The sequence below is a fragment of the Orycteropus afer genome, unplaced genomic scaffold, assembly GCF_000298275.1.
Source record: "Orycteropus afer afer isolate SDZICR_OR568_19922 unplaced genomic scaffold, OryAfe1.0 scaffold00088, whole genome shotgun sequence".
NCBI classification, from domain to species: Eukaryota; Metazoa; Chordata; class Mammalia; order Tubulidentata; family Orycteropodidae; genus Orycteropus; species Orycteropus afer.
Window position 1 is genome coordinate 10,917,640 of NW_006921675.1, and position 11,464 is coordinate 10,929,103.

The window sequence follows — 11,464 nt, forward strand, 5'->3', positions numbered from 1 at the left end:
GATGAGCTCAAGTATAGCAGGGATTGTGGGGCTGGCGCGGGATCGAGCAGTGTTTCGTTCTGCTGTGCATGGGGTCACTATGAGTTGGAAACGACTCGACGGCACTTAACAACAACAACAACATATTAGTGTTATACAAGGGGTGGGGAGACTGGTTCATGAAATAACTAAATAAACTTCTTCCCAGAAGTAGATACTTGCTTTCATGTATGCCAGTTTTACCTACTTCCAAGTTGCGCTTCCCAAAAACAGTGGAAAATTTATACATTATGAAAGTGGTGTCTGTGTAATGTCAATGATACCAGTTTTTATTTTCAGCCCATAGAGCCAATGCTTATAAAATACTTGTTTTAAGAACAAATGACTTAATGATGTAATAATTGAGTGTGTTAAGAAAATCAAGCCCCTAAAATGCACCTATTAGAAAAGTGAGCTTGTAAAATGTTTCCCTTTGGCTGCGAGTGACTGAATCTGGCTCTGCAAGGGCTAGAAGATTTTGGTGTCTCACTTTACATAGGTGGTGGTGGTGGTGGTGGTGGTGGTGGTGGTGTTTGTTATATGACATTGAGTTGGCCCCGACTCATAGAGACCCCTCTTTGGGTTTCTGAGGCAGTATCACTACAGAAGTAGATTGCCCCATCTTCCTTCCGAGGAGTGGCTGGTGGGTTTAAACCACCAGCTTTCTGATTAGCAGTCAAGTGCCTTAGGCACTATGCTACCAGAGCTGCTCTGTGTTAACGTTCAGTCCTAATGGCGCTTGTGCTTATGTACAATTTATATTTGTAGTCTGCATACCTTTCTGAACAAGTAGAACCATGCATGTTCACCTCAACCCGTGCATTTGTGTGTCTATCTACACAAGTGCAGACATATATGCAAACACTCCTAGCAGTGCCTGTGATTAGAACGCAGTCCATTGCCTCCAGGACGACTTGCCCTCCTGGAGGGACCTCTGAAGTCTTCTTTGCCTTTGTTGGGGGGACTTGCCACAGGTTTGGAGTGAGCCGCAGATCCCCAGCCTCCATCGACAGGCAGAACACCCAGTCAGATATTGGTGGCAGTGGAAAATCCACACCCAGCTGGCAAAGGAGTGAGGACAGCATTGCCGACCAGATGGGTGAGTAACTTCTGCAAAAAGCAAATTACTTTTCCTGCAAGGGTAACTTTGGCCATTTCTTGATGATACCATCGAAGCATTCTTCTGTGATACGGTAGATCTCTGGTTAGTAAAGATGAGTTAGAATTAATTTACATTAGATTATTTATAAGTAAAAACACTAAATAAGCCCGAGTCAGGGACTCTTCAGTGACTCTGTGTTTAAAACTAGAAAGGACATATTTTCAGCTCCAAGACTAAAAGCTGGACTACGAAATGTGTCCTAAGTACTTCCCTCCCCCTTGTTGGTTTGGTTTTTTGCCTACTTTAAATGCTTGTTGGTACTCTTAATGTTGAGTTAAAAAAAAAAAAAAAAAACTGCATACAAAGTGAGAAAGAGATACAGTTATTTTTTAAATAGTCACATCTGTAGCTTGGTTAGAATCTCTTTCCTCCGTTATGTGCCTTTTTTTTTTTTTTTTTTCCTTTTGCACTCTGCTATTAAGTTGTCAGCTAAGGAAATGGCTTAGCAGCATGTAACAGCTGGATGGAAAAGATTTGCATTAGCAAGCCCTCCTTTGGATTTCTGACTTCTGTCCTTCCTCTCTCTATAAGTAGCTGTGCTACAGTGACACCATAACACTAGTTAACGTGATACCATTTTGCCCTGAAGAAGATTAGGCTTGAACATAATAGCATCAGAGGTTTGCTATTAACACGTCAGGGACGTGAATCTGGACTGTTTGCTTTTTTCCTTTTTTCTTATCTCTAGTAGCATTACCATCATGTGGGATTAAGTAAAGTTAATTTTAGTGCTGAAAAGGATGAACTTTGAGGTCAAAGGACCTATCTTTTTACCTTCTCTGCAAATTGATCATTTTGTCCTATACTGGTGACTGTGCCCATGTGAATGTACTAACCGTGAACACAGGAGGGAGGGAGCTAAGACTGGAGTTGAGGGAAGAGATGTAATTCTTCAGTTCTAAAGATGTGCATCGCTCCAGTAACTTCCCTGCGATGTGCCTTGTCACTGAAGCCATCTGTCGTCCCCCACTCTCATCCCACCCACCCCCAACACAGAAAACCTGAGAGTGTACGGATCTGCTGCTCCGCTCTCCACACAATGTTTATAATCCCATATGTTTTGATACGGTTGAGATGGTAACGCCACATGTAAGAAGGATCCCTTGTTCAGCATGACTTTAGCAGCTTTTTTTGGCTCCCAGCACAGGCTTTGAACAAAGCTGCTAGCAAACCCTTTGTATGCTGTGCAGTGTCGCCTTTCCCACTTACATGAAGTCATAAGAGGCACGAAAATGCATCTTGGGATTGGAAAGGATAATTACAAGGTTCATCCTAGACCCATATTCATTCCTTCAAACAAAACTCCCTCTTGTGTTTTTTCCCTCGCATCCGTTTTAGTTCAGTGGCATCCCACTCTTAATGGATAAGGCCTTCAAATTAATATGGATTAATCTTTTTGATGCATTTTCTCATTCCTTTTCATACTTTATTATTATTATTAGTTAAAATAAGATACCCCTTATTAAAAGCCTGCCAGAGAAGCCTTTTCACCACAGCATGTAAGTGGTAGCCTTTCTCCACTCAAAGATCTAAGGCTTGGAATAAGTTAAACTAAGATAATTGTTTGTAATTGTTAATATCCCAGCATGATAGGAGAATAGCTCAGGTTTCTCCAGTTGACACACCAGACCATCAGAAGGAATCATGAGCTTATGTGATATAAAACATGCTAAAGAGAATTCAGGAAGAATAATTGTCTGCTAAGTTTTCATGACTCAATACACTACATTGAGTGTGTAAAGGACTGGCCTTTTTACACTCAATTTGTGAGGACAAAATTCTAATGACTTGCAGTTCACCAACTGACTCTTACTTGTTAGCTGGATCGCCCTCTCTTTGTACACCAATGTGTTACAGACCAGTACCTCACTAACAGTGGACATTAGGAGTTTAAATTGCTTAATTGGCTCATTCATCTGATGGGATGTTTGTTTTTCTGCCTCTCTGCTTTTGGAAATGGCTGAGAGTAAGAGAAAAAGACTGTGTTGCCCAGTCCTTTACATGTTAGGAAAGATGTTCCACAAGTCCCGAATTGTTGCTGTTAGCTACAGGTGTGTTAAAGAGGATAAAGCACTGATCTCTCTCACCTTTGGAACCCCATCTTAATGCCAGTGTGGAGTCCCAAAGGAGGCAATTGTTTTAAGTAAACTAGTTGCTGTGTGTCTTTTCTGTTGTGCTTAGCTTACAGTTATAGAGGACCTCAGGATTTCAATTCTTTTGTCCTCGAGCAGCATGAATATACAGGTAAAATATTTCCAAAGTATCCTGGTAAGTAACACGTGATTGCATCCGTGCCTGTCTAGGTAATATAGACAAAGCCAGGTTAGCCTAAACTTTGCATTGAATGAATTTCCTCAGTTTAACCCATATGTTCTAAACTTCCCCCAAAACCAAGAGTTGGTTCTAAACTCTGCTTCATTGTTCATGACCTTTGGTTTGGTGGTACTTGGCTCTGCTACTGTGTATGACGTGACATACTGTCACTAGCTGCAAGCTTTACCCATCAACCACTTAGTTCCTGACATGCTGTCTATTGTGTAGACTCTCAATAAGCTTGCTGCTAAGATTCAGAGTTTGCTGGTCAGTGAACTGAAAGATGCAATGGCAGGCCATCTTCATTTGTCAACATGTGCTCATATCCATTTAGTGGCTGCACTATAATGTCCTGTGCTGTATTCCAGAGCCAACGTGCCACCTCCCAGCAGTATCAAAGGTACTGCCAGCTTTCCGAGAGAGCCCCAGTGGGAGACTGATGCGGCAGGATCCAGTGGTTCATTTGTCTCCAAACAAGCAAGGGCATGTAAGTTAACTGTAAAATAATAAAACCAGTAGCTTCCTAGCAATGTGCTTTCATTGCAAAATGAAAATCATACATACAGGTCCACACTGCTGTGCTGTTTCCTCCACGTGGTCAAAAGAGGAAGTCATCCTGGCAGAGGTTGGGCATTTGCAGAAACGTCTGTGGCCATGGCATTAAGGGTGTTTTCAGATAAATAGTGAGACCTCATTGGTATGTACCTGCCACCTCCACGGATCTGAGTGGAAAGCCATCTGTGCAATCAATCATAAGCAGTCCTAAAATGCCAGGAATAGAAATGTGCTAGAAATGAGTTTCCTTTGCTTCCACTGCAAGCATGAGATATAGTTGGGGTATCAGACAATGGGGCGACTCCCCTCTGCTGCTTCTCTTATCTTTCATGTTGTTGCCAGGTGCAATAGAGACCTCACGTACAATAAGACGAAACACTGCACCTTCCTCACAGTCATTTCCATGCTTGAGCTCATTGTTGTAGCCACTGTCTGTCAGTCCATCTTGTGCGTCTTCCGCTTTTTTTCTAACACTCTGTTTTACCATGGATGGTATCCTCCTCCAGGGACTGGGCCTTCCCAGTAACATGTCTAAAGTATCTGGAATATATTTGCATAGCAGCATGAGTTTTTATGTTTTTACACAGTGATACATAATTACCTATCACCCTGTAAGGGCAAATGGGAGTTAAGAAGTTATTGTTTTCCTTTTCAGTGCAGTTGATGTCCCTGGTCTGTCCCTTTGCTAGATTATGTATTTATATTCATGTCCTTTTATAGGATAAGGAAACACTGTAGTTGATATTAACTAACATAGAGATGCTTAGGAAAGCTTTAATGGGGAGGGCCAACATGCCGTGACTGGTTGCTGATGAGTCAATTCCAACTCATAGTGACCCTGTAGGACAGAGTAGAACTGTCCCAAAGGGTTTCTAAGACTGTAATCATTACAGAAGCAGATTGCCTGTCTTTCTCCCGCAGAGCAGCTGGTGGGTTCAAACTGCCAACCTCTTGGTCAGCAGCAGAACACATAAACTGCCCTGCCACCAGTGCTCCTCCAGTTTTGCTCTCGGGCAATGAATATTGGAGCTAAAGCAAGAGAAAGAGAGCGTTCGGTATACATTCCGAGTCCTGCATGAGATTCGCTGTGGAAATGTGACGTTATCACATACAACACAGTAAGAGAGCCGACAAATTATCAGCCAGTCTGTAGATTCTCCCTCCCTCTTGTGTGTGCCCAGGCCTCTTACCTAAGCGTATCACATATGTAATCATTTAAATCTCATAAAAGATTTGAAAGCACAGGAAACTTAGAACAATGAAAAAGTAAAAATGATTTAAATTTTGTTTTTTCTTCCAGAACAATTTTTTTATGTTACCCCACCTAGTATATCTTCAGGGTATAAAAAGTAATTTTAATATTAAGAAAAAATATATATATCTGCTGATAATCTTAAGATCAAAACCATAAAACCCTATGGTGCATTCCTGAGTGTCACTGGTCTTTGTGTTGTTCACTGTTCCCACTGCCCCTACCCTGGCTTCTTCATCATCCCCAGAGCAGGATAGGGAGGAGAAGGGATAGGAACTATGTGCTTCAGCAGTCACTGCCTTGGAGGTCAGAAGCTGCTGCTTTGGTGGGTGTAGCAGCTCCTAGTCTTGGGGCTGAAAAGCACCCTGGTCAAGCTCCCCAACAGAGCCTCTCCCACACCATTTCCTTACTACATCAGGAAGCCTGCTGCAGTAACTGCACCACTGGTCTTGGCTTTCCTTTTGTGGCAAATGCCCCAAGGAAAGTTAAGGCTTCAGTCCTTCATACAGAAGAGGATTTGAAAAGAGGTACTTCAAGAGGGAAAGGAGGGGGAAAGTGGTCATAAAACAGGAAGTGAGGTTCTTTAAAACACATTTCTTTCCCCATCTGTGCTCAGGACTGAGCCTGTGTAAAGAAGTAACACTAAAAGGTATATTATGGGAATGATAAGTTGCTATCCGTAGGACTCTTTGAGAAGAGTGGCTAGTTGAGAGCCCGTAATGAAAAGTGGAGGAGGAGTGGGCTGCAGAATTCCCCACGCAGAAAGGAACAGAGCAAATAGACATCTCTCAGAATTACATGTGGACCCAAAAGATGTTTGTCTTCATGGAATATTTCTGCTCAGGATAACATCCAAACCCTGCATCAGATTTCTGTTTCATGTGTCAGGGTCCCGCTGCACTGAGCCACAGGCTGGTACCTAAAATGCTACTTCCCCTCTAGTGTGGCCTCACAACAGCACCTGGAATTTTTTGCTTGATCTTTCCTATCCAGAGCTACCCTGTCCAGAAACAGCCCCTGGGTAATGAAAGTCCAACTTACACACAACGCTTACTTGCCCTTTAACGTTACATAAATTTGCCCTCACTTTTGAAAGGCTTGAACCAATCCCTACTCACAACAAATCCTTAGTCACAAGCACCTTCACTTGCTGCACATGCAGCTTTTAAATCATTGAAAAGGCTTTGAGTCTGAAGTAAGGCTAAATAAGAACTGTATGCACCTGATGTGGCTTACCTACATAGTGGACTTAAAGACACACTTAGGAACAGATCTAGTTTGTAATCCAGAGACTGACTGTATTAACTCCTGTCCACACCTTGAGCACCTGAACCATGGCTCATGTGACCAGGGACTGAAAGGAGATGTGCTGCAAATATGAAACACACACTGGGTTTTGAAGGCTTAGTAACAGAAATGGAAAGTAAAATGCCATTAAGAGTTTTTTTAATGTTGACTCCATGTTGAAAGTGACAATATTTTGATATACTGGATTAAATAAAATGTATTACTGAATTAATTTCACCTGTTTCTTTTTACTTTTTTTAGTTTGGCTATTAGAAAATTTTAAATTTAATATGTGGCTCACATTATATTTCTATAGAATTCTAGTATGTACTCTATGTTCTTGGTACATCTCAATTTGGACTAGCTGTGTTTAATGTGCTCAGTAGCCACATGTGGCAAGGGGCTTTGTAGGGGCAGAGCGGGGCAGAGCAAAAGAAGCTCTGCCCTACAGATATTTAAAAAAAAAGAAGAAGAAGAAGTAGTAGTAGTAGTTTTTATAATGCAAAAACATTTATTGAGGAAAGCTAGAGTAACATCACAAAAGTGACGGATTGGTTCTTTTTTTTTGGGAGAAGAGACATTTGCTTTGAAGTGAAGCTGGATGTCCTCATACACCCAGCCAATACAGTGCACACTCCTTCCCCAGCCACAGTATGTTTGTATGTTCATACACAAACACATTATTCCTTCCTTCCTTCCTCGCTTTTCTTTATCTCCACCAAATATCTGTACCTGCTGCCTCCCTTCAATTTAAAATATATTTTATTCAGCTAACTTTTGAGGTTTTACTTTATTTTCTTGAAGTATGGACTCAACTGTTTTTGAGGTTTTTGGTAGTCTTTAAAATGTTCTTTCTAAGCAACCAAGCCACTATGTAGAAAGGGTTCTGTATAATTTTTTTTTAACTGAGATATCATTCACATACCATAATATTCACCCCTTGAAAGTATAAAAGTCAGTGATTTCTGTGGGCAGGCCTCACCACTGTCTAATTCCAGGACATTTTCATCACCCTGGAAAGGCACTCTGTACCCACTCGCAGTCATTCCCTACCTCCACCACTGGTACAACCACTAACGCGCTAATGGAGTCCCTATGCTGGACATTTCATGGGGCATTTCTACTCTGTCCTAAAGGATTGCTGTGAGTTGGAATCGACTTGATAGCAGTTGGTGGGTATAGGAAAAACCACATTTTATTTATCCATTCATCAGTTGATAGACATCGGACTTCTACTTTTGGCTATTATGAGTAGTGCTTCTATGAACATTCACGTAAAAGTCTTTGTGTGAACACGTATTTTTAATTGTCCCGATATATACCTAGGAGTGGAATTGTTGGATCATATGGTACTCTGTGTTTAACTTTTTGAGGAACTGCCAAACTGTTTTCCACAGCAGCTGCACCATTTTATATCCCCACCAGCAATATATGAGGGTTCCAATTTCTCCACATCCTTGCCAACATTTGTTATTGTCTGCCTTTTTGATTATAGCCTTCTTAGTGGGTGTGAAGTAGTATCTCATTATGGTTTTGATTTGCATTTCCCTAGTGACTAATGATGTTGAGCATCTTTTCATGTGCTTATTGGCCATTTCTATATCTTCTTTGGATAAATGTCTACTCAAGCCCTTTGCCCATTTTTTAATTGGGTTATTTGTCTTTATTGTTGAGTTTTAAGAGTTCTTGATACACATTCTATATACAAGTCTCTTATGAGACATGATTTGCAAATAGCTTCTCCCATTTTGGGGGTTGTCTTTTCACCTTCTTGAGAGTATCATTTGAAGCCCAAAAGGTTTTAATTTTGATAAAGCCCATATTATCTATTTTTCTTTGGTTTCCTGTGCTGTTGGTATCATATTTAAGAAACTGTTGTATAATCCGAGGTCATGAAGACTTACGCTTTCATGTAAGAGTTTTATAGCTTTTAGCTGTATCTTCCGGTCTTAGATTCACTCTGAGTTTATTTGTATATTCAGTAGGGATCCAACTTCCTTCTTTTGCATGTGGATATCTACGTGTCCCAGCACCGTTTGTTAAAAAGATTATTCTTTCCTCCTTTGAATTGTCTTGGTGTCTCTGTTCACCTGAGTTCAAAGCATCCTTCCGAGGAGCTGAACTCCTTAGATGCTGACCCCTAGATAGGTGCTGGTTAGGAAGGAACAGGAGATCTCTTTGGGATAAGCTTTGTCTTCAGCCTGTCTTGTTTATTCTTATCCTACCTAATTTGCTTTTAGAGTCAAGCATACTTTCTAATTTTAAGTCCTTTGGAAGTGTTATTTCTTTCAGATTTTTAAGACTAAGATATTAAGGACATTTTAATGACAGGTTTGTTTTTTTCTCATGAAGATTATCTCAGTATTCTTGATAGTTTAGCATTAAGGCAGATAATGAAATATAGAGTCTGTGAAACATTTCATATGCTCCCTGCCACCCAGAGTCACAGATTTTCCCAGGTACCTCTTATTTCTGATTTGTCATTGCTAGAACCTTTGTGCCTTGAGAACCCCCAAACTAGACACACATCACAGGGTTGTTTTCCTGTTAGTTTTTTTCCTGGTGTTGAAAAAGCAAATCCTGGACTTAAGTAAATCCTGCTTCCCTTTCAGTCTGATAGCCACTACTCAAGCCACTCCAGTAGCAATACCCTCTCCAGCAATGCATCAAGTGCCCACAGTGACGAGAAGTGGTATGATGGGGACCGCACGGAATCCGAACTCAGCAGCTATAACTATCTGCAGGGCACCTCTGCGGACAGCGGCATCGACACCACCTCCTACGGCCCCAGCCACGGCAGCACGGCCTCCCTGGGGGCCGCCACGTCGTCGCCTCGCTCAGGGCCTGGCAAGGAGAAAGTGGCAGCCCTGTGGCACAGCTCCAGTGAAGTGATCTCCTTGGCAGACCGGACGTTAGAGGCAGAGAGCCACGGCATGGACCGGAAGGCAGAGTCTTCGCTGAGCTTGGATCTCCACAGCAAGAGCCAAATAGGCTCAGGCCCTCTGACAAGGGAGAACAGCACTTTCAGCATTAATGATGCTGCTTCCCACACAAGGTAACCACCCTTCCATGCTGTTTCTCCGAGTCCCAGGCCACTGCTAAGGCTGGTATCCTGGTCTCAACCTTTACTTTGCTCAGTAATATATGCAGGAAGGAGATTTTTCATGCAGTGAAAATTACTTCTATATATTTAATGCCTTTAATTGCCAGTAAAGTCCCTGGGTAGTGCAAATGGTTAAGTGATTGACTATTATCTTAAAGGTGGGTGATTCAAACCCACCCAACCGTACGCAGAAGAAAGGCCTGGTGATCTGCTCCTGCAAAGATTACAATAAACCCTGTGGCGCTCACTTCTACTCTGTAACACATGGGGTGACACATGACACAACAACAAGGTAACTGTCAGTAAAATACTTTCACAGTAGTCCCCTGATCCTCATATATTATTTTAAATTGTGAAACAAGTTTGCAGATTGGTTCTTCATAAATTTGTATTTGAATTTAAAAAAAAATTAATTGCATACTAGAATTAGAGAGGGAAAATATATCCTTGTAACTTTGGCTTCCCACTGGTGATAGAGAACATAGAGTGGGACAGTGTTTTGAAGATCTTTAAAAACAAATCTTGACCATATTTTTAAAAGAAAGGAGCCTTTTCTAAGATTAACTTGACATTATTTACAACGCTAAACACATCGTTGGCACTGTCACTCTGTCAGAGAGCATCACTTAGTGGTATTTGCATTCTCCCCTCCCCACTGGCAGTTGGCTCCTGGCAATGCTGTGTGGGGGGAAGGAGTCCAACAGAAAAGTATAGCTAAAATTAGACACATCCCATCTACCTTTAACAGTACAAAAGTACACATTCCCCGGTATCCTTGGAGACCACCCTGCTAAGGAAAATAAATACCATTTTTCATTTCCTGCTTTGGATTTAAGCCTAAAATCCAAACTATGTCCAGGTTCTTCCTGTTAGGAAGGAACCGTTCCGTCACTATCTTTTTGGGAGCCTGTTAATCTCCATGGTGGTTTCTCCCGTTTTTCTTTACTGTTGTCAGTCAGTGATCACTTTGCGTGGCAGCATCTAACCTGGCTCTCTCCTGGATCCTTGTTTGTGTTACTTCTGTAAGAACATAGTAGAGGAGTTCACTGTAGCTTTAATTTTCAAATGGGAATTCAGGGAACCCAAACACAATGTCAGTAAACCCTAGATAACCTTAATGAGAAAGAGCATCCTTTACTTAATTGGGATTTAAGTACTCAGGTGGCATCTTGTAGCTGCTTGTTTACTGATAATGTCACTGAGCTTCCTGTCATTTAAAACTCCAGGTTGGCCCTGTAGCCTGAAGCATCTCAAGAGTTTTTGTTCCTGTGTGCCCTTCCCACAGTACAGTAGTGACCATGACTGTATAACCCAAAACGTGGTTAAGAAGTCTCTGTATTCTTGAGTAGCAGGTATCCAGTTACCTTTCTACAATTCAGAAAATAGGATGCTTGATTCAAGTGGCTAAGAGCTATCTTAGGAGAAGCAGAACACAAAGTTAGGCATCAAATATGGAAATAGAGTTCAGACCTAGAATCGTGTGGCACAGAATTAGGGTATCTACATGCTGGTGTGGTGAACCCCACCAACTCATGAACTGTAGACCATGCATTGACATAGGACAGTTTTCTGATCCGAATAGTCTCTCAATGGCTTCATTGTTTAGCTTGGCTCATACTTCTTTGGTTTTTAGTTTTTTCTTTTTTTGTAAAGAATTTTTTTCAAAAATTCTAGCTGACCCCTAAATAAGTGCTAGTTAGGAAGGGACTGGAGATCTCTTTGGGATAAGCTTTGTATTCAGCCTGTCTTGTTTATTCTTTTTTTTTTTTTTTTT

The 11,464-nt window shown here is 41.4% G+C and overlaps 1 protein-coding gene across 1 annotated transcript in view; it reads left to right on the plus strand.

Moving 5' to 3' along the window:
* Positions 1 to 11,464, plus strand: part of SIPA1L1 (signal induced proliferation associated 1 like 1) — a 184,497-nt gene that overhangs the window by 131,663 nt on the left and 41,370 nt on the right. Inside the window, exons 11-14 of the mRNA XM_007942340.2 lie at positions 993 to 1,117; positions 3,362 to 3,424; positions 3,862 to 3,980; positions 9,200 to 9,642. Coding sequence (XP_007940531.1) covers positions 993 to 1,117; positions 3,362 to 3,424; positions 3,862 to 3,980; positions 9,200 to 9,642 — 750 coding nt within the window. The remainder of the gene's footprint in view (positions 1 to 992; positions 1,118 to 3,361; positions 3,425 to 3,861; positions 3,981 to 9,199; positions 9,643 to 11,464) is intronic.